Source organism: Citrus clementina, unplaced genomic scaffold (assembly GCF_000493195.1).
Source record: "Citrus clementina cultivar Clemenules unplaced genomic scaffold, Citrus_clementina_v1.0 scaffold_2, whole genome shotgun sequence".
In the NCBI taxonomy this organism is placed as follows: Eukaryota; Viridiplantae; Streptophyta; class Magnoliopsida; order Sapindales; family Rutaceae; genus Citrus; species Citrus x clementina.
In genome coordinates this window covers 6836697-6860600 of record NW_006262688.1, presented here as the reverse complement: position 1 = coordinate 6860600, position 23904 = coordinate 6836697, and the positions used below count along the sequence as shown (strand labels likewise).

Here is a 23904-nt window from a genome sequence, read left to right as displayed (position 1 = left end):
TATGTTGGTGACCTGATTTATAAGTATAATCTGGAGCCTACATGGGCAACCTCACTTACAACCTGAAGCTTATGTTGACGATCTAGTTTATAAATACAATCTGAAATTTATGCGAGTAACATAAAAATCCACTAATCCAATCTGGAAGTGAAGTAGTTTGACCTAGAAACTAGTTTGTCTAACCTAAGGATGTGCTATCTTGATATGAAAATTTTTTTGTTAGGACAACATGACCTATATTTTATGAAAGTTATGTACCATAATTTTTTAAATCGCCTTCAACTGACAACTAGGTCCAACTGCTCAAAAGAGTAGGCTAAAACCAAGGAGATAACCACCCACAACCAAGAGCCTACTTAAACTAAAGAGAGCATCAGAGAAAGGGGTTAGTAAAATTAACTAAAAAATTCTTTGAGTTATCAATCTTAAAACTCTTCTACTTTCTACAAGATTTACAGCACCAAGACCAGAGAATTCCTTAATTCTAACTTATTTTCAGTTCCTTCTTGTTAGTTTTCCTTTCTATTTACAAAAAACATCTGACTTAAGCACCGTAGGACCATAGAATTCCTTGATTCTAACTTATTTTTCAGTTCCTTTTTGTTAGTTTTCCTTTCCATTTACAAAAAAACATCTGACCTAAGTATCGTAGGATGTACGACGGAACCCCCACTTGCATGTCAAAACCATATTTTGTGGTTGGTAGGTGCTGAAAGTTGCTGTTAAATTGATATTTGAAACCCTAAAGAAAGGGTTGTTTTTCCCCAAAAAGAAAATTAAGGTTGTTTTTCAAAACCATTATTATCCCTCATAAAGAAAAGTCAACTATTAAGGTTGTTTTTCGACATCAATATCTTGGCATCGTTAACAGGGAAAATGGTATAAACAGTTGTATGTTTAAAGACTTGATAAAATGAGGCTATGAGAGTGACAATAGATAGTGATGACGAAAATAGAAAAACCTTGCACCAAATGGCAGAGGAAGTGAATGCCACTGCAGATAAGAGATGGAGAGAAGGGGTGAAGAGGCAAATGGCAAGATTTGAGGAGATGGGTAAAGGGATGGTTGTTGCTCAAGTCAAAGGAACTTAGGTCTTGAGTGGTGATCAAGGGAGTAGTAGAGCACGAGAGAGAAATGAGCTCGGTGGTGAATGACAGAGCATAATAGGGTTACCTCAAACTAAGGTATGATAAGAGAATAAAAATACAGGAGAGCAAGTGAATGAGTTGAGACTACAGGTGGTCATCAGTTCAATGTATAATAATAAAAAATTTACAAATTTGTATAAGCAAAAAAAAATTACAAAATTTTGGACTAAATTGAATAATTTTCATAATCATCATCACTGTTTTTAATCTCAAAACTTTTGGCTCAAAACGTAAATAAAATAAAATAAGTTTTTGCGCCATAATATAACTTATCAAAACAATAGGGGTCATAATGTTATCTTACCTTGTTTACTTTTGATCAAAGACCTTTTTAAAAAGTTTGCAAAATATGTTAGGCCATAACATAATTTTTATATGCAAATATTTTTTAAATATTAGATAACATAATTTTTATATGCAAATATTTTCTAAATATTAGGTCATACTAAAATTTTATAATAGATAGGGACCCGAATGATATTATCGGTTTAGTTCGGTTTTTTTAAAGTTTGATCCGAAAACCAAACTGAACTATTCGGTATTTTTATATTCGATTTTTTTGAAACAAAAAAACCAAACCGAAACCCAAAAAAACCAAACCGAACTGAATTGTTTTCAGTTCCAGTTCGGTTTTGCCCACCCCTAGTTGAGACGGCGGATTAATGGGCTGGATCATGAAAGAGAGAGAGAAGAGCTAAGAAACCCCCAACGGACAAATAAGCTTGAGTAGCGAATGCTCTAAATTTAAAGAACTCTGGAGGCATTAGAGTAGGGATGGCAATTTAATCCGGACCCGGATCAGACCCGGATGAACCCGAAAAATCCGATCCGGGTTCAACCCGTACCGGAACAAATTAAATCCGGAATCCGGATTAAATTTTACTAACCCGGACGTATCCGGGTCTGGTTCCGGGTTTGGATGAACCTGTAAATCCGAAACCCGGACCCGGACATCTTTATTTAATATAAATTGAAAAAAAAATTAGCATTGCCCTAATTCACTGCCGCTACCGCTGCCAAACATTTCCACTCTCTCCCTTCTCTTTCATCAAATCATCATCAAGCCAAACCATTTTCTCTTCGTTCAGCCCTTCTCTTCATCAAATCATCGTCACCATTCAACATTGCTTCGCTACTTTGTTGTATTCATGTTCATCATCATCAGAGGCGAAGAAGATCTATGAAGAAAGAATAAAAAATTAATTAAAGAATACAAAATAAAAAACCAAACAGCAAAGGAAGAAGAAAAGGAGATTAGAAGTGCAGCCGCAGCAAAGGAAGAAGAAAGCAAAGGTGGAGATGAGAACAATGGTTTGAATAACATACATGATTTTGAAGACCAAAGCTCATTTCTCCCCGTTTCGGCTTTTCTTGGCTTAACCCCACAAAGCCCACTTTATCGTCATCATCGCCAAATTTGTTATCATTATGTTTGAAAATTGAATTTTGTATATGCTCTATTATGGTATTGCCTTTGAATTTATTTTTAGTTATTTGATTTTGCATTATTTTCCATTGTTGTTGGTAATACGTTAAAGATGTAAGGAGGAATTCATAGCAGAGGAGAGAGAAAATCGTTTCTCTTTAACAAGCATCCGGGTTCTAAACCCGGAATCCGAGAACCCGAATTTTTCCAGGTTGAACTCGGACCGGACCCGGAGTATAAATATCCGGGTTTATATCTGGGTCCGATATTTTTAAATTACCATCCGGGTCCGGAACCGAAAAGGCTAAACCCGGACCCGGACCCGGATTTTGCCATCCCTACATTAGAGGCAAAGGCAGAGTGTAAGAAAGTAGTAAGAAGATTGTTGCTTAGTGATGAATCTCCCTTGACACCTGAAGTGATGGCAATGACAATGCCGCCCAAGTATGTGGTTTTGGCATAGTTTATGAAGGGAAAACCGACCTTAACCACCATATGTAGAGGATTAATGAGATGACCAGAATTCAGGGCTTGAATGATAAGTGTCATGTTTTTCCTTTAACTCTAGAAAAACAGGTGGGAGTGTTATCGGAGATTGAATAAGGGAATCATAAGAAATTTTAAGGAGTTATGTAAGCTATTTGTTGTGCATTTCAGAGGTTCTTGCATACCTGAGCAAGTTACAAGCAAGTTGAAAAAACTTGTCCAAGAAGAGTTTAAAATTTTGAGAAACTTTGTGACTATGTATCATAAAGAAGTTAATGATTTGAGGGCCTTTAAACACCCAGATGCTCTCGAAGAATTAAAGAGAAATGGTTAAGAATCAATTGATTGTGGAATAGTTTGTACAATAAGAGAATTGCAACATACTCCGAGGTGGATATGAAAACTAAAGATGCAAAGAAAGAATGGAAGAACATTAAATAGGTTTAATGCAAATGAGAGAACTAAGTAAGTGAAGGAGAAAACCTTAGGTATAACTTGAATAGAAACTCAGATAATATGTGTTATTACGATATAGGCTTGTTTAATTACAGACGACTAGAGAAGCCAATTCGAGATTGGGAAAGAAATATTGAAAGAAGGAAATTTTAACCAGTGGACCGGGGCCGAGAAAGATAAAGTATCTATAGAAAAAGCCAACAGAATAGCCGAGTAAGAGAGTATACTATGTTACCACCTGTTGTAGACCGGAGAAGATTAGGATCAAGTCGTTGGGTGAACTTGGTAGAGCAGAGCGTGAGATACGCACTTTTAAACACAAGTAGAGCAGAAATATTTGTTGCAATAAAAGATAAAAGGGCTACTAAGCTCGCCAAAGCGGATTGTAGGGGAATCTAGGCGGAAATACTCACCACAAGTATTGTGAGATTTACAAAGTGTCCGGACATAAGACCGCGGAATACATAAACTTAAAAGAGCAAATTGAGTGGCTGGTGCAAAATAAATATCTAAAGGAAAATGTAGATAACCAAGGAAGAGATGAGAAAAATGGGGGGACAACAGAGACAACATAGCGATGGTGATCACGAGAGGCCGACCATAGCAAGGAATTTGAATCACTCTAGAAAGAACTATTATAGATACTCTTTGAAAAGTTATGAAGTGAATTTTAATGTTCTGACACTAAAGAAGTAACAAATCCAAAGAGTGCCAATCATGTTCATAGATGAAGATGAGGAAGAGGTCGCACATCCATACGAAGATGCACTTGTAGTGAAAGTTACCTTAATAGAGCATGAGTTGAATCAGGCTCTTGTAAATGAGGATAGCTTGGCCAATAATTTATTTAAACAAACTTTAGATGATCTACAAATAAGCAGCCTCATACTTAATCTTATTCGAACAACATTAAAATGGTTCAGAGGAGCAAAGTTGATTCCACTCGGATGATTGATCTATCATTGACCATAGGGTCTAGTCCTTTACCAAAAACAATGGTGGTGACACGGGTGGTGGTTGATGAGCGTAGTCCATACCAAGTTGTTTTGGGTAGACTATTCAATAAGATAGGAGAAGTGAGCTCAACCTATATGCAATACGTAAAGTTCAGAATTCAAGGTGGGATTGGAGTAATGAGGGGCCAACAACAAGTGGCTTAAAGCTATCATGCTATAGCCATAAGAGAATTTATGTAGATCACGTGTGTCGATCCATGAACTAAGAATAGGTTGTGTTAATAGCTACTTAATGAATAGATGAAACAAGTGCTAGTGATTAAGGATGAGCCGAGGAGAGTAGTAAGGGTGGGGATAAAAATGAAGAATGAAATTTCTAATGAGATTTAAAATTTGTTGGTTGAGTACAATGACATTTTTTCACAAACTAATAAAGATATGTCAGGAATAGACTCTCGGATTAAATGCCATCAATTAGCTATAGATAAAAATCACAAGCCTAAAAACAGAAGAGAAGAGTGTTTAACTAAGAAATGTATAAGGCCATTCATGATGAGGTGGATAAACTATTAAAGGCAAGGTTCATAAAGGAAGTGAATTATCCAGATTAAGTTTCAAATGTGTTAATAGTGAAAAAGACTAATAAAAAATAGAGGATGTGTGTAGATTTTACAAAGTTTACCAAGTCTTCTGTTAGGCGAGTTTCGAATGCCAAGTTTTTCAATTACCAAGTCTTCTGCCAGGCGGACATTTTCCTCATTTTGGGCATTGAGGTCATACTTGAGCCGATATGATCTCACTTGTTATTTTCTCATTATTAAGCTTGGCCTTGGACAAAGTGCACTCGAACTCCTCTATTTTCCCTTAACCTTTTAACGACTTCGTAAACGTCTCGATATGCGTTGCCATTAGCAAAGATTGCTAGAAAGTGAAGCATGTCAACCAAGGTGAGAAAAGTCATTGAGGGCACCTTGGCACGTAGACTGAGCAGCTAGATTGACCATGGTAGCAAGCTCTCCACTTTTTCTCACTTCGGCCCCACGGTGTTATTACTTTCAAGTAAGTTCCTTTTCGAACATATCAGGGAAGAGGTGGGCAGTAAAATGCGCAAAGGACGTGAGTCACCGGCTCGATCAACTTTGTTTTGAGGTAGTACATTACAAACCAAAGTTGCGGGTTGTTTATCTTTTTACTCATCAGGCTTGGTTTTGTGTGCTGTGGTTGGCAAGTGTGGAAAGTTGCAGTTGAATTGACATTTGAGATTGGATTCGTGTTGTTCTTCCCCAAAAAATAAATTTATCAGTTAAGGTCGTTTTTCAACATCAACACTTCTTCTCTCCACATCATTAATTAGTCTAGTACACGCCTTGATGAGAGGCAGATTGGTTTTATCTCTTGCTATTTTTAAAGGACTTCATTTGGGTGTACGTGGAAAAAGCATTGCTTGGTCATTTTTTAATTGGGTTTGTTGTAATGATTGAATTATAACCTTTAATTTTTTTTTTCTTTTTTAAGAAATCAAGAATCTATTTAGACAAATCTAGATCAGTTGTATTAAGGTACAAACCTAAATTCCTACCTTATTAACATTCAGAAGACACCATCACTCTACTAACATTTGCGAAGGATAATAAAAATAAAATAAGGGACCTCACACATGCAGGCACTTGATGAATCCAGAACCGCAACTACTCAGGGGTATGATCTGAGCGGCGGTTGTAATTTGCACATTTTCATTTTTCAACTGGGTTTGCTTGAATAAAATGGAGGGGGGGTTTTGCTGCTTTTGCAGGGTTGAATTCGAATCTAACTAAGTTGGGCTGGGCCGAGGTAGCCCATGATAAATCTTGATAGTTACCCCCCATTCTTTTGTGAAAGTGGCCTTCTACTTGTTTGTTTCAGTGACAAAAATTAAAATGCATCCATTTTTCCAAGTCAATGTCTTCTCTTGCTTTTTGGGTGATCAATCGCAATCACACTCATTGATCCTGGAAAAGTTCATAGAGAATCCTCTGATTGATATTGCAAATTCTTACTTAAGATATGGCAGAAGCCGCAGTGAATCTTGTTATTGAAACCTTGGGTTCCCTACTTGTGCAAGAAATCAATTTGTTAGGAAGCACAAAGCAAGAAGTTCAGTCCATCAAAAATGAACTAGAGAGCATCAGATCTTTCCTCAAGGATGCGGATGCAAGGGAAGCTGCAGAAGAAGAAGAAGGAGAGAGCAATGAAGGTGTCAAAACATGGGTTAAACAAGTGAGGGAAGAAGCTTTTCGCATTGAAGATGTCATCGATGAGTACATTTTAAAAGAGGCAAAACTTGCTAGAGGTAGTGGTCTCACTTATCACCTTAGAAAAATTTTTTGCTTCATAAATGTACTGAAACTGCACCATGGAATTGCCTCCAAGATTGAAGTTATCAAATCATCACTTGCTGATATACAACGAAGAGAAAGGCACTATAGCTTTAGGTCCATAGAGCAAGGATCCGTCAGTCGAACCAGAAATGTTATATCACATGACCCTCGAGTTGGTTCACTGTTCATTGAGGATGATGAAGTTGTTGGCATTGAGTCAGCTAGAGATATATTGATTGGTTGGTTGGTGAATGGAAGAAAACAACGTTCAGTGGTTGCATTGGTGGGCCAAGGAGGAATAGGCAAGACAACACTTGCCGGCAAACTTTTTAACAACCAATATGTGATGAATCACTTTGATTGCCGGGCTTGGATCACTGTGGGGAGAGAATGCATGAAGAAAGATCTGCTGATAAAAATGATCAAAGAGTTTCATCAACTAACAGGACAGTCTGCTCTAGGGGAGATGAACAACATGGAAGAGAAGGACCTAATCATTGCAGTGAGGCAATACTTGCATGACAAGAATTACATGATTGTGTTGGATGATGTGTGGAAGATTGAATTATGGGGAGATGTAGAGCATGCTTTACTTGATAACAAAAAAGGCAGCAGGATAATGCTCACAACGAGACACAAGGCTGTTGCGGACTTTTGCAAACAATCTTCATTTGTTCAGGTCCATGAGCTTGAAGCCTTGCCTGCAGTTGAGGCATGGAGACTTTTCTGCAGAAAGGCTTTTGCTTCGGTCTCTGATGGTGGGTGTCCCCCAGAGTTGGAGAAATTGTCCCATGAGATTGTAGCAAAATGTGGTGGTTTGCCGCTAGCAATTGTTGCAGTAGGTGGCCTTCTGTCAACCAAACACGGAAGTGTTTCTGAATGGCGAAGGTCACTTGAGGGCTTGGGCTCCAAGTTAGGAAGTGATCCCCATCTAAAGATTTGCAGCAGAGTTTTATCGGAAGGTTATCATGATCTGCCTCACCATTTAAAATCATGTCTCTTGTACTTCGGTTTATTTCCACAGGGCTACTCAATTAGTTGTGCAAGACTAATTCGTTTGTGGATAGCTGAGGGTTTTGTCCCATACAGCACACGCCCACCTTCTGAACAACTTGGGGAAGAATACTTGTCTGAACTCATTGACAGAAGCTTGGTGCACGTTTCTAGACGAGCTAGAAGTTGTCGAGTCCATGATCTGATGCACGAGATTATCCTTGAAAAGACTAAAGACTTGGGTTTCTGTCTGGACTTGAGCAGAGAGGACTTGAGTTGCTGCACTAAAACTCGTCGCATTTCAATCAACCAAAGTTTAAATAATGTCCTAGAGTGGACTGAAGACTCAAAGATTCGTTCTGTTTTCTTTCTGAATGTCGATAAACTGCCTGGCTCTTTCATGACTAAGCTTGTTGCAGAGTTCAAACTGATGAAAGTGCTAGATTTTGAAGATGCTCCTATAGAGTTTCTTCCCGAAGAAGTGGGAAACCTGTTCCATTTGCACTACTTGAGTGTGAGAAATACCAAAGTAAAAGTACTTCCCAAGTCCATAGGTAGGCTTCTCAACTTACAGACCTTGGATTTGAAGCATTCTCTTGTGACTCAGCTACCGGTAGAGATCAAAAACTTGAAGAAACTGCGCTATCTCCTGGTATACCATAGCGATAATGGAACACATGAAAGAGGAGTGAAAATACAAGAGGGGTTTGGATCCTTAACAGATCTTCAGAAGCTATACATTGTGCAAGCCAACTCTACGATACTTAAAGAGCTTAGAAAGCTAAGGCAGTTGAGAAAGTTGGGCATCCAGCTAACAAATGATGATGGGAAGAATCTTTGTGCCTCAATTGCAGATATGGAAAACCTCGAGTCTTTAACTGTAGAGTCGACAAGTAGAGAAGAAACTTTTGACATACAATCATTGGGTTCTCCTCCTCAATATCTTGAGCACCTCTACTTGGTGGGAAGTATGAAGAATCTGCCAGACTGGATATTTAAACTTAAGAATCTGGTCAGAATAGGCTTGTATTGGTCAGAATTAACCAATGATCCCATGAACGTACTTCAAGCCTTGCCAAATTTATTAGAGCTCAGGCTTAGAGACGCATACGATTATGAGAAATTGCATTTTAAAGATGGCTGGTTCCCAAGACTCCAAAGATTGGTTCTCTTGGACTTGAAAGGAGTGACATTGATGATGATAGACAAAGGTGCAATGCCTTGTCTTAGAGAGCTGAAGATTGGTCCATGCCCCTTGCTAAAGGAGATTCCAGCAGGAATCGAGCATCTTAGAAACCTTGAGATTCTTAAATTTTGTGGTATGTTGACGGTAATCGCTTCTATGATTGACGACGCGAACTGGCAAAAGATCATTGAACTTGTACCATGTGTCTTTGTCTCGTTTAAGAGAGCTGGAAAAAATGTTTATAAGCCTGGTAAATTTCTCTCATCTCTGTCACCAGAAGATCTGCAGCATTTTATGGAAGAAGTGAGCCCAAGCAACCATCAATGAAATGACAGGTCTGCTTACTCACAAGGAGAAGATGTCTTCAGTTTGGAGCTTTAAAGCTTCCTTATGTAGTTATGTTTGTATTTGTAATTTCGACTGCTTCATAAGTGCTTTCCGAGAAAGTGTTTTCTACATTAGCATTTTAACTACTTATAAAAATGCACTTCATGATTACTATTTACAAATGCATGGCATTTTCCTTAGTACAGCTAGCAAGAAATTGTAAGATTAAAACTGCATGCTACAATTTTTCTTATAAACAAAAGTTACGTACAATTCCTTCATTTTCTCCCTTTACATTTATGAACTTGAAATTTCCTTTACATTATTCATAGAAGGGAAAATAAACACCACCCAAAAAAAGCGTGAAGCATTGAAAAAAAAAAAAAAGTAATTTGTATTCACTATATTGTTTCCATGACAAGAAAACTATGGAAACATGTTGCAGCTTCAGATAGACTACACCTGCAAAACAAAAGGCCGAAACCATTTGCAAATTCACTTTTATCTTCTGAGAAATGCCCAAGGCCCCGTTCCTGTCCCTATTCTGCAGTGCAAGTGGAAGAAAGTAAGAAATGGTGTTCTCTTATATGCAGAAAAACTTCTAGTAGTAGCATGTGATGTTCTTGTAGCAAGTCAATATTTACCTCCAAAAGCCAGCAAAAGCTCGAAGGCTCATGTAAATTGTCAGACCGATCCACAGTCCTACAAACCCATTGGTGGCAGAGAGACCTAACAAACACAGGATGCTGACGAAAGCCACAAAAACCTGGAGGAGAATAATTACCATTATTCTTCCTTTGGTAGCTAAACTGTACAGTTCATTCAGGTAAGTTCAGGTGATAAACTAGTTGTTTCTTTTTATTTTCACTTCATGGTAATTTCTTTCTTAAAGAAATAAACAATATAATGTTTCAAAATCCACCACTGTTTTGCTTTCTCATGGGCAATTTCATTTACTTTTTAAATGGCTTCAAAGAATGAAAGAGTTCTACTTGTTTAGTCTTCACTGAATATAAAGGAACTAGATACTTGCCATCGAGCATGCTGCATATGCATAATCAGATGCTCCGAAGTTGATACCATCGAAAACGAATGCCAAGGAATTGATGGGTTGAGTACTTGCAACAAACTGATATGGAAAAGCAATATTTGTTCCAGTATTAATTTTGCGGTTCAAGAGTCAGAAAGGTAATTTTCGTTTCTTGTGTTAAGGTAAGAGGAGTACCGGAATTCCAATGCCAATGAGGCGGACAACATCAGCGTCTCTTGTGAATAATTTTGCTCCATATTGCAGGGCTACTCCCAGTATGGCTCCAAGCACCAACCCCAGAACCAATCCTAGCTACAGGATATCATGTGAAAAGTCATTTGGAGAAAAGAAAATTATATGTTGTCAGAAGCCTTTTGATCTTTCTGAAATAAAATGCAGCACCTGCAATACTCTAGCAGCACTTGATGTTGCCCTTTCATAGTCTTTCTTGGCAAATGAACTTGCAAGTATTGCCTGAAATGGCAAAAATCAAATGAAGTTTGCCATCTAAATAAATAATCTTGAAACAATTGAAACCTCCAATAAAACTGCCAGCTTTCACTCTTGTAAACTTCATGTATAGCGATTGGTTAGCATTTTGGCAGTGTTTACATAACCTTGAGAGAAACCTAAAGTGAAATGATTATGCTGTTGAAGATGAGTAAATCAGCTCTTACCTGACCAGCAACAGCCAAACCATCGGCCAGAAGCGATGTTGCCAACCAAACCTGCAAGCAGACTTGAAATGCAGCCATACTCGTTGGTCCCTGCCGTGCAGCCAACGATGCGGACAGGGTGACACAGAATGTGACAGCCATCACCCTAATTAGTAATAGAAAACCTGGAAAAAAAATCACAATCAAAATGAGAAAGAATCACAAGAAACTTTGACTACAAATCTGAAATATATAGAAATTTGATTTGTCAGGATTAGCTAGTAAAATCCCTTGCCATTGCACAGGAAGAATTGGGATGGAATCCGCTTACACATAGGTAGGCGATGTTTAAGGCATAGGAGATGGTCAATTATAGTTTGTATTATGTAAATTCAACCAGACTCCAATGGACCTATTTTTCTTTTTTTGTTACTTTTCTAATCAGATTCCAACTTGCTAAGGCATGATAGAATAATTACCATTCTGAAGAAACCGGCCAAATTTGAGACGTTTCATAGAAGGAGGTATGAGGTCTACTTGCTGTATCAATTTCCACAAAAGTATAATTGCTATCAGATACCTGAAATATCCATATAGATGTGAAAAGCAAGACAAAAGTAGCATGTTTCAAAGACATGAAAGAGACGTCAGTATTCTCTACATGAGGATATATGACTTACTGAGAAATAACATGAGCAATGGCTGCACCGCTAACACCTAACCGGAAAACGAAGATGAATATCGGGTCCAAAATTATGTTTGTTAAATCTCCTGCCACTGAATTAGTTTACATAAGAAAATTAATTAGAATGAGGTCAAATAGAATATGTTATATATTTTGAGAAATGTTTTCATGTGCTGGAAAAGAATAAGGTATAAGACAGAGTGTTCAATTTCAAGTTCTGTAAGACATACCGGTCGCATATAAAGGGGTTTTTGTATCCTTGAATCCTCGGAAGACCCCTTGCATCGCCAATGATAAAAGAACCGCAGGGGCACCAAGTGATCTTAATGTTAAGTACTTTTGTGCAGGGCTTAGCATAGGGGATTCCTGTCCAAACAAAATATTGAGACATTTTAGTCAGGATAGGTAATAGATTACAGAACTCTCGAAGTCACGAATATTGATAACAGCAGAACAAATTCAAGAGCCTCCCCTTGTTGTAAGCAATACTTACAGAACCAATTCCCATGAAGTTCAACAGAGGTACAGCTCCAGCTATAAGGACTATAGCTTGGATGAGGCCAAGAATGCTGCCAATAACCATAGCTGAAGAGGCTGATGGAATATATCTTCTTTGATGTTCATATTTCGGCTTCACAACGTTACAGCTACTAGTAAGAGGTTTTGACTCGCAATCAGCCTCCGTAGAATCTGAGATAATGAGATAGAAGTTAGAAAAAATATGTAAAGATGGAAAACCATATGGATTCTGTGATCCAATAAAAGGACAAGTGCAAACAATTCATGTGGAAACTAGGGAGACATAGCTAAGAAAACTCGAGCATGGTCTTCAAACACTTGAAATGTAGAGATAGCATACCACTTCTCGGTATCAACTCCCTATCTTCGCTATTACCATTAGCGGAACCTTCTTCTATGCTATCAGATTCTTCTGCTTCACGGGCCACACTTTTGATTGCATCTTCCTCAGCAACAAAAGATGTAGTGACGCTTACAAGCGGGAAGATTGCAATCCTTGATACTTGATTAAATAGAGCAATAGAAACTCCTACAGCTGCAAGTTCTACAGAACCTACAAGTATCAAAGCGAACTATCTCAGTTACTTTAGCAAAAACCTAGTGAATCATTCGAACCTTCTGAATTTCAATATGGCCCTGTACCTATTTGGCCTATAAAAGCTGTGTCAATCAAAGAAGCAATTGGATCGGCTGTCAGAGCTAACGAGGCAGGCAGTGCTATCTGTGCTATTTCTAGTCCAAGTTCATCTAACTTCAAAGCATGTCTGCTCTCATAAGATTGCCACAAAAAAAAAAGGAAAAAAAGGTGAGCAATTATCTCCTACAACATCTCTGAAACGATAGAAATTTAACGCTGAATTTTCCAAAAGGAAAACACTTGAGCTAGCTTCTCAACTCATCAAATTCATAACGTTGCGCTAAGTGAAAAGTTGAGAATGATACCTGATATCCTTGAAGAAAATGAAGATTGGGGGACTCTTCTTACAAGCAGGAGAGCCAAATTCTTCAGCCATTACTTTGGAGAAAAGCCAACTCTCCAAGTTGTTTACAGGCAGCAAATAATGTACCTGTAAATTCTTCACAAATCAGTTTCTAAAAGTTTTTAAATAATTAATACCTACCCACCAAAAAAAAAAAAAAAAACTCCTGATTCAAAGTTGATAGAAAAATTGGTACCTTTTAATTTCAAAGTAAGAAAGCCCTTTCCAAGAAGGTTCCTTTTAGGAGCCAATAGCTTCCATTCAAGAGAATAAAAACTTAAGTCTCTGAATAGTACCAAACTTTCAAACTTCCGTACCAAACCCTCAACACAGGAAACTAGAATTTTCTTGCCCCGAGGAGCAGTAATACCTTTTCACTTCTCCAAGAAAGTCCGGAGAGGGAAATTAGGGAAATTTTATTCCTTGAGCCGACGCATCAAAGAAATTTCAGCTCTAAAATCTCTACACCTATCAAAACAAGAAACCACCACCAAGAATTACTTTCAAAGCCATTACGTTCAACTTTGAAACATCAAAAATAGACCCCCACCAAACTAAAGAAAAAAAATGAACAGTCAAGTCACTTTCAAAGAATAGAATTGATGAAACTTGTAAAATCACAAGCCAGAATCAGTTATTTGTTCTGTGGGTTTGTGTGATAGCTGTTTCTAAACCACAAAGGTGGACAATTTGTAATATATCATGGTGGGCCAAAAGTTTTGATTTGTGATTGAATTGACTGCAAAAAGGCATGTATTACATGCGTGATGTGTCTGCTATTAAAAAAAAAAAAAAACCCTTTTGCACAAAAATCCTACAGTGACATTGCATGCATATACATGCATGACTGCCAAGTGTGTTTCATGCAAGAAGAAGCTTCAATGCCTTTAGGCCATTGTCATCTTTATTAATACCAAGGAATAATGACCAAAAAGAAAGAAGGTGAATATTATACGAAACTCAAACACAAATTACGAACCTTTTGTTTGGATGGTATCTGAAACTGCATGTTCATTAGTAACTAACAAAGGCAATGCAGGTTTGAGGGTTCATCATCATGTGAATGAAACCTTGAAACCTGCAAAGGGAAAATGGCAATGCCCTTTAATTAATTTTTTATTATTTATTTTTTGGTTCTGAATAAACAAATAGTGGAATGGAATTGGGGGAATTTTGAAGCTAAAGTTATCCATAACAGGTTGTGATTGATGTTTTCTATTCTTAGTATCTAAATTGCTGTCCCCATTTTGCTTGCTAGTCTTTTGCTCTTCAACCCTCTTTCTTTTTCTATTAATGGTTTGTTTGTTTTTCGATTTTGCTGGATGATTTTAAAATAATAATAATAATAATTTGATATTTTAATTTATAGACTATTTACTTTTATTACCATCATAATTGTAGTATACTGTTATTATTAGTGTGCAAGTCTCGCAATTAAGAATATGATGATTGTGATTTCGAATCTTAAAAATTATTAAAGAAAATATAAGTTGCCATAGTATATAGTAATACTGTCATTTTCTTTGATTTAAAACTCTTGGGTTTGATTTTAACTTAAATACGACGGGACAGGTACCAATAGACATTGAATTAGACATTAAATTTCGACAAAGTTATTAAATTTTATTTGCCCGCATCTGTTTTACAATTATGACAGTAATAAAATAATAAATAGTGGCTGTGTTAGTTCAAATTGCATTATTTTCCATTTGAGAAGAATCAAACAAATCCTATGAAATGACCTCATTTGATTTAATTGTTCATTTATTTATGGTTCTGGAATTGCTTTAATTGCTTGAATTAAAAAAAAAAAAAACCCCATCATCAATGTTTTTTATGTCTAAAAAGCAATTTACTCCCGACAAAAATTCCAACCACTTGTACATAAATATTAAAAAAAAAAACTTAATTCAGTAGTGGAGCTTTATTACTTTCTTTCAGAATCTACAGATTATATAATCAAGTTGACTAACAAAAATGCTTATGCTTACATATATACTTCCTGCTTTAAAAAAAAAAAAAAAACTTTTTTTAAATTTTAATGTTTATACCACCATTGAGCATTTTGCATTAAAAGAATAATAGTATTTAAAACTTTGCTTTAACAGAATTTTTTTGCAAATAATTGTGGGTTAATTTTATCATGATTAAAAGGCTAAAATGCTTTTTAAAAAATAGATGGTTCGATCGCAAGAAATTAGGTAATTGGAAAATAAGATTAGGAATTTTTTTTTTCTAACAAAAGAAATGTATCTGTTATGAATTGAAATTAGAAAATCTCCTAATTTTTTTACCAAATTCAAGAATGAAACCAAATAAAACTTCTTCTATCTTTGTTATATTCACTATAATATCCATAACAAATTGCATAAACAAAGCTCATGGTTGTGCACAATTTATGTTAGTCCATGGTTTTGATTACTTTTTTTAAACTACTCTTGAAGAAGGAAAAAATAAAAAAGAAATCCCAAAAAAGTGCTAAGCATTGTGGTAGCTAACCTAAAACTAATAAAAGTAATTAAAAGCAGGGAAAAAGGCACTTCATGTGAATTGCTATTATTCCTCATTACCTACTACTCATCTCTTTCCCTTAAATGTGAGTGGTGACCAAGAAAAGCACTTTAGAAGAACCCCATTTGATAATTTCACTTATCTTCTTACTTTAGAATAAATTCCATGAGCATATTAGATCATAGTAAGATTCCACTACCAAAATTGCCCAAAAGTTCTTTTGTTTTGACTTGAGATATAAAGTTAGGTTGGCTATGTCCTAATCCTACCTTAGGAAATCAAACTAGATGGATCGTTCATAATGTTGCAAAATTTAGGTGGTTGCATTTCAAAATACGCAAATAATTGATATCCCATTGGTTTGCTAATAACAATTTGTGATTAAGGAAAATTAAATGTACAATAATTCATTGATTGGACGGTTTATTTTCGTACGAAATTATGTATCAATAATGTATTCACATATTGACTCTCTTTAATTTTGTTATTGGCAGAGGAAGAAACTGTGATCTTTCTCCCGTTTTACAAACTGTTTCATCGCTGTTTGGAAACTGAGAAAAAGTTTGGAAAAATGTTGAGCTACCAACCGACTTGCAATCATTTACAAAGTGGCCCAGCACTATTACTTACGGCCCACGGAAGCCCACCAAGTAATATATATTTCAATAATCCCCCAAAAAAATCTTGTAAACCACGTGTTCCTTCTTAATTGGTCCATGTGATAGGGGCAGTATGAAGAATTTTTAATTCTAATTTCATGAATAATGTGTCATAATATATATATATATATATTTGAAACTTATATTAATATCGGTAATTTCAGGAGTAAATTCGGAAGATGTAAATTCCAAATGGAAACTTTAAGAACAACCTAATCCATCAAAGAGACCAAAATAAAAAAAAAAACAAGTAAGGTTGCAAAAATACAAGCGATATTCAGGCATCAAACTGAACTAATCACTAATCAATAATCGGAAGGTAGTTTTTTTGCGGCGTCAAAATTTCAGATACAAACCTACTTCCCGCTCTAAATAAATAGACCTCATATAGATCTATACCGTTTTCTCCAATCAAGGTCTCCACCAAATAATTATTTCTATGGTAAAGAATCAATAAGAAAAGTTACCCGCCAGTTGGAAAACTAACCTGCAGGCCAACAATAATCAGAAAAACTGCAATTTTTTTATGTAACAGCCTCTTTACCACAAACCAATGAATTTCCACCAAACACCACCAACTCCAAGCCAGATAATGATGTTGACGATAGATACGATGAATCCGTATCCCCACCATTTGGCAAGGGGAACGTAGTTGGCACCATAGAAAACAGGTGCTGACCCGATGCCATAGTGGGTGAGACCACCCATGAGATTGGAAAAGAAGGCGAGCACCATGGCTACAAAGTATGGTGGACAGCCTAGAGCACTAGCAACAGATAAGAAGGCTGTAAACATGGCACCGATGTGAGCAGCTCCACTTGCAAAGAAGTAGTGGGAGTAGAAATAGAGAAGAATCAGAATGCCAAAAGATAGCTGCCATGAAAGACCCAATCCACCAACAAACTGCAAAATGAGCAATAATATGTCAGTAAATACTTTCATAAGTCATGTTTGAAACTCAACTTGGCTAAGCCCCAATTGCAAAGTAGATGGGTTTGGTAAAGCTGTAAGTTTAAACTAGATATTATGTCAACTGTGTAATATATGTACATGTTGCAACAGTGATTGTTTCAAAAAGTGGCATCTAATTTCGTGTCTTTATCTGGTGAGGGTCACTGCCCTGAAATTTAAATAACAGATGCAAAGTGAAGGCTCATCAAAAGTATTTAATTCTGCAAACCACTGTCCAATTAAAGAAAAGAAACCCAAAGGCAGGACTGGAAGAAAAACGGGAAACCCTTACAAAGTCGACCTTTCAATTTGCTTAAGTTCTAAATTGAGAACAAGCACCAAACCATACAACCTTAGAAGTCGGAGAACTGATGGGATATATATATCCCAACACCAAAGGCATAATTCTAAGAAAGGAGTTAAGATCCTGCTTTTTGGTCTTGGAAGCCTAGAAATGAACAGCTGTGTAGCGATACTAGTCTGTTTGTTCAAAAACAGTTAAAAAAAGAGAGCAGGGGAACCCTCTAATCTGCACTGCAATATTAATGCAAGAGCCTCAATGTTTCAGTAAAATTATAGACAAAATAGAAAGGGAATTATAGGTATCAAGACGCCAGGAAATACACAGTGTAAACTGGAAAGAACTCAAATTTCCAGTTAGTACAACAGTTCTACTACAAATGAAAAACAAAACAACCAAGTGAATTGCCATCAACATAGCATGCAATCAAAATTCAGCAGTTGATCCACAATTGAGAAAAGGCATGCACAATGAGATTGTGTAAATGGAAAGAAGACAAACCTTGACCACAGTTTGGCTGAACCAGGTGATAAGACCGTATTTGTTGAGATATCCAGCCATAGCAATAAGAGCAGCAAACCATGTCAGAGTATCCCAAGCAACGGATTCAGCTAAGCACTCCTTCCAAGTCACAACCCCAGTGACAAGGAGGATAGACAATCCAAGAATTGCAGCAGTAACAGGATCCACATTCAGTCTACCACCAAAAACCCAGAGCCCTACCTGATATAATGAAGAACAGAGAATGAGACAAACCATCACTAAAGGAGGCAAGTTCATAAGCTTCCACAAAAGCATACACGCCTAAGTTCTAGAATACAATGCTGCCATAAAGACACAGTTGGTCCTCGCATTCATCAACTCTTCAATTATAAAACACTTCAAATTTTGATCATTACCTATTAATGCTCATTTATAGTCCTAGAATTCAAAAATCCCATATCATAGAATGACCAGCAACTAGAGTTAGTCCAAAATAGCTAGCTATAGTTATCTTGTTCAGCAAATATCGAATCATTAACAACTAAAACATCATAAAAATTAATCAAATAATAAAAAAAAAAGAAGTTACCGTAAGAAGCAGAGTGCCAGCCATAATCTTCTCGTTCGTGCTCATAGGTCCCATTTTCTCCAATTTCTCCTGAGCCAGCTTCGGCGCATCAGGGCTACTCTTCACAGTAGGCGGGTAAATAATATACAACAGCAATGGCACCACAATCAACGACACCAAACCGGGCACAATGGCCGCCTTGGCCCAATCCATCCACCCAATTGGCTGATTAATCGTATTTAATGTCAACGTGGCACTTAACGGATTCGCTGCCATCGCCGTCAAAAACATAGACGACGAAATAACTGACGTTTGGAAACACGTCAGCATCAACCAAGACCCCAACTTATGCTCCGTTCCGTCCCCGGTGTTACTCCCGCACGCCAGGCACAGAGACTTCACGATAGGCAAAAAGATCCCGCCGGCGCGGGCGGAAACGGACGGAATCGCCGGAGCCAACAACGCCTCACTGAACACGAGACTGTATCCCAACCCGAGAGACGAGGATCCGAACAGCTTGACGAACTGGTAAGCGATCCGGTTGCCGAGCCCGGTCTTGATGAACCCGCGGGCGAAGAAGAAGGCGAGGGCGATGAGCCAGGGGATGGGGTCACCAAAGGCGGAGAAGGCGGCGGAAAACGTCAATGTTTTGGTCAAAACGGAGGCGCCAAGGCCCAGCAGAGCCACGGCGCCCAGGGGAAGCGGCTGGGCGATGATTCCGACGATGGTGGCGAGGAAAATGGCGAGTAACTGCCAGGCGTTTTTGGAGACGCCGGACGGGACGGGGACGAACCACAGGATTAATCCCGTGGCGATTGAGGCTATCAAGGGTTTCAGCGCGGCTCCCTGCCATGGCTGCTGTGGCTTCTGCTCTGGAGCTGGCGCCACTGCTGCTCCCGCTGAAGCAGAAGCTTGTACTGTTAGTCTCTTGAATTTTAATGATGGGTTTGTCAAAAAGTATTGATTTCTGAAAGTGAGATTGTTTGTTTGAGTCAACGAATTTGAATTTGAGTTCGAAGAGTGTAATCGAGTGGATGTGGATCTGGGTGTGAGTTTCAGGGAGCGTGATGTGAGAGAGTGGAGCCCCAGAGAGCAAGAAGATGGAGTGAGAGCCAGAGACGCCATTGTTGAGCGGCTTCGAGCTCTGGGAACTAAACTCTCTCTGACGTATCAGTGAAACATATGAAAGGAGGAGAGAAAATAAAATGCGTGGGTTGTAAATTATAAGAAATTATTTATCATTTAGGTCCTCCATCTCTTATGTTTCAATATAAAAATCTCTAACTTTACGTTAAATGATAATATTTAATGATATGAAATTAGTTGGGTCAAATTAAAAAAAAAATGTGATTACTTTTATTTGTTAGCTTAGTAGAACTAATTACATTTTGGTAAGGTTTACAAATGCTACAATATAATAAGTTAATAACTAATACTGTATATTCTTATGCAGACCCAATTAAGGTCCAGGAGGGGCTTCAGCCCCCCTGAACCATTAATTTTTCTTTTAAATGTACCCCAAGTCTCTTTTGAAAAAGTTACATAAATAAAATGTGGACACATTTTCATATATTAAAAGCCTCGTAGTTCAATAGTAAGAATGTTATTTGATAGTTTCAAAATCTTGGTTAAAATCCCAATAGCCACATTATTTTATTTTTTAAAATATTTTGTGGAAACTACTTCAAAAAATGATATTTTCACGTATTTAAAATAAATAATTTATTACTATTATTATTTAGAATTTAAAAGAAAATAATAAAATTTGAGTTTATAAGACTTAAAATGTATTTAAGTGAACATTAAAAAAATCTAAGTTAAATAAAAAATTTTGAACTAAGCACCTCCTCATTTTAGTTTCTGGGTCCGCCACTGTGTATATTAATATGGTTACTATTTAGAATGAGTTTGAAAGTATTTATATATATATATATAATCTCTAAAGTTTCTCTTCATTTATCTTTAGTATTTATATATTTCAGTTAAAGATGGTTCAATAAGAGAATATTTGTAGTTATTATGTATTAATAAGGTTTTTTTTAAAATTTGATTATAAGTTGCTAAATATTGTGAGTGTTGTATAGTGAAAAATATGTGTATCTTATTTTTTAATATTTAGACTTTTATCTAAATCCATTCATCAAAAAATAAGAAATTAGTCGTAATTTACTTAGTTATCCTAATACAAAAAGTTTATGTTACATGGTAAGGTCACTAAAGTGGTCCTTTTTTTAACCAACAAAATTTTTTATGTTTCTTCATTTGATTAATAGGATGGATCTACTTAAGGCACTGTGCCAAACTATGGCTTCAGTTCGTAAAATATAGGAATTGAGGGATCTCAACGAAATAATTAGGTTAAAAATAAGGTGGGTGATTGTGGAGCGTGGGATTTATGATGGACGGTGGAGATGGCGTTAGGGATATACGGTGGGCTTTTTGAGTTGTAAGCTTTGTAAATGCCGTCTCTGTGGCATGAAAGCTCCGTCTGACTCAAAGATCTTCTGGCCAACCGGCCAAGTTGGCATTATTCGGTGCCAGCTTAGCTAACGTGCGCTGGGGAGAACAAGTGGCTGAGTCCACGTGGCAAGTTGGCGGAAGCTGCCTTCGCTGAGGCGGACTAGCGTTTTTTTGGTGTGGGCCAATCGAAGGACAGAAATGAGACGCGGCGAGTACTTATTGGTTGATTGTTGTGTCGCTTTGCGTCTGCAGTCTGTCGAGAGCCTAAATCGTCAAAGTAAAGATATGAAGTTGGTGGCCCCGAAAAGTCGGGGAGTCAAGGCCAGGAGTGAGTGATAAGTGAAATGACCGACTTGCCACCTGAATCTGCAGTGGCACATTTTGAGCTCATGAGCACCACAGAAATGCACGTGCAGGGCGGGCATGGGCAAGTCCGATTTGTAAGCGGATCCTGCGAACGTTTAAAAGTGTGTCGAGATTTTTGGGCCCACCCACGTTGTACTTTACTAGAGAATTTTGATTTTGTTCTGCCTCTTCTTCGAAACCAAAAGCCGATTTCCCTTGCAGAAGCGATTTGAGTTGACCAAAATTAAATTAAAAATTTTATTCGTGAAATTTAACAAAATAATTCAAAAATAAGAGATTTAATTGAAAACTATTTAGGTGTTACACATGAATCAAAACTTATCGAATGAGTGTATTTGACTCTTGAGTTGAAGGAATGTTCAAAGTAATTGTTAAAGTTTAAATATAGTCTGACGGAAAGTAATTCGAGTCTAATGAAAAAGTAATTTTAAGTAAAAATCCCATATCCATTTAAATATTTAAATAAGCAAGATGTATTTTTATAAATCTTCATTTTCTCATTCATTCATCTCATTTTTTCCACTATTAAAAATACAATTTTTTTCCTCTTATTTTCACCACATGAGTTACCTCCTCTTTGGTGGATTTTTATTTTTATCTTTGGATAACACATTGTTTTTCAAACTTATGTGAAAGAAAGTTGAATTTTCTCCACCCAAATTCATGTTTGTGGTGGTTGTAAATAGAACATTATTTTTATTTGTTTTAAGCTACAGTTATAATGTTTGCTATATCTGAACACTTTAAAGTTCAGATATAAAATATTTCAGTTTTTTTTAGATCAATTTTCAGTAGATGAACTATCATTATACGAGTAAGAAGAACCAACTCTTGCGGAGCTCAAAATTATTGTATACATTATCTTGTGTAATCTTGTTCTCTAGACTATCAATGTATTATGCAATGGCTCGACTGATTGAGACTGTTACAATAGTTATTATTATTATTATTATTAATTGGTGCTAATGTTGTTGTACAATATTTACGGTTGCTATTTTGTATAATGGAATTACTATTTTCTAAAAAGAAATCTCATAATTAAAAATCATTTATGTTTCATTTGTTAGAATGAAATCATATAATTATTGAGAATATTTGTACCCTTTGTCCTAAGATATATAAAGTCACATATGCGCACCGCAGTCTCCTCACTGTCGCTTGCCGAGTGGTTGCGGCCTTGGCTTGATAAGTGCATTGGGTTTCGCCGCGGAGAGTTCGAATCTCTCAACCGAGTATTTTTTTATTTTCTTATTTGTTTATTTAGAATGAAACTATTTAAACCCAATAAAATACTCTTGACACTCTTTTTTTTTATAACATTTTATATTACAAATATAACCTTATATAAATTTACTTGTAAACCCTTAGTCTCTTCTTCATGATCTAAATTTATAAATTCTTCTATTAAATACATATGAAATTATGTTTACACTTGTTGGAAGATAACATTGACAAAACAAAACATTTCTCGTTCTGAATTACTTAGGGAAAATATTTTAACGTTTCCTATAATGAAATATATGCAACATGAAATCTCAATTGTTGTTGAAGCAGTAATAATGCTATTTTTCAAGTTTCATGAATATAAAATCCTTAACAAATTTGGGAAAAAGGAGGGGGAGAAGTTGTATCAAATTAACAAATTATGATCAAAACTTAAGTGGCACTTCGATTGCTCTTTGCAGAGGGTAATCTTGAATTGATTTATGCACAGACTCCAAAAGTCTTTCTGTTTAATCCCAAATCAAAATTATGGAGCCTACCCCGTTACAATCTTTATAATGAATAAAATTATATTATTTCTAAAAGTAATAATTTTGTAAGAATTACTCATTAAGTTTACAGATCTAAATTAGTTCGGAAAAAGCATAATGTTCTTTGATGGTCACTGATATTAGTGAAGACATAGATACAAATATGATATTTTAGGAATTGAGATGGGTGCTCAAAGAAAAATTATGAATTCAAAATTTTGTTGACAAGTGTCACGAGAGATTGGGTTTATTGAATATTTTAATGAGTTCTATTAGCCTCTCCCATTTATTTAATTATTTATTTAATTTCATTCATTTTGTGTTGCATTCTCTATGACCAAAATACCCTCACTCATCATTCTGAAAGACTAAAATGCCGATTCTTTTTTTCTTTTTTTTTATTTATACTGGCAAATGGAAAACAAGATTGGATTTTGATTTTTGAGAGAGTTAAGGAAGTAAAAACAAGACTAGGAAATTTTTAGTCCCGGCTTCACAGGTTAGTTGCTCTGCCTTTTCGGTTTTTTTTTTCCTTATTCAATTTCTTTTTGGTGCATAGATGGTAACTTCAAAGAATTTTTTTTTTTTTATAGTATGCTTTGGGTTGCCAAGTTTGATGAAATGGATCAAAATATAAACTTTTTA

The 23904-nt window shown here is 36.4% G+C and overlaps 3 protein-coding genes across 3 annotated transcripts; 1 reads left to right on the top strand and 2 right to left on the bottom strand.

Moving 5' to 3' along the window:
• The first annotated feature begins 6459 nt into the window (after positions 1–6459).
• LOC18051600 (disease resistance protein RPM1) lies at positions 6460–9373 on the top strand. Its single transcript, XM_024191428.1, has one exon. It carries the CDS (start codon positions 6517–6519, stop codon positions 9334–9336), a length of 2820 nt encoding a protein of 939 aa, XP_024047196.1. The 5' UTR covers positions 6460–6516; the 3' UTR covers positions 9337–9373.
• A 236-nt stretch (positions 9374–9609) lies between these two features.
• On the bottom strand, positions 9610–13910 carry LOC18051599 (protein DETOXIFICATION 42). Its single transcript, XM_006446053.2, has 14 exons — positions 13403–13910; positions 13169–13293; positions 12869–12990; positions 12567–12779; positions 12201–12397; positions 11938–12073; positions 11703–11799; positions 11502–11602; positions 11044–11207; positions 10769–10840; positions 10562–10678; positions 10370–10465; positions 9981–10102; positions 9610–9880 (listed from the first exon to the last, which is right to left on the bottom strand). The coding sequence occupies exons 2-14, from the start codon at positions 13237–13239 to the stop codon at positions 9838–9840; spliced, it is 1551 nt and encodes a 516-aa protein (XP_006446116.1). The 5' UTR covers positions 13240–13293; positions 13403–13910; the 3' UTR covers positions 9610–9837.
• A 2629-nt stretch (positions 13911–16539) lies between these two features.
• On the bottom strand, positions 16540–19885 carry LOC18051598 (dicarboxylate transporter 1, chloroplastic). The gene is made up of 3 exons (XM_006446052.2): positions 18701–19885; positions 18130–18351; positions 16540–17279 (listed from the first exon to the last, which is right to left on the bottom strand). Exons 1-3 carry the CDS (start codon positions 19802–19804, stop codon positions 16917–16919), a joined length of 1689 nt encoding a protein of 562 aa, XP_006446115.1. The 5' UTR covers positions 19805–19885; the 3' UTR covers positions 16540–16916.
• Positions 19886–23904: the final 4019 nt, after the last annotated feature.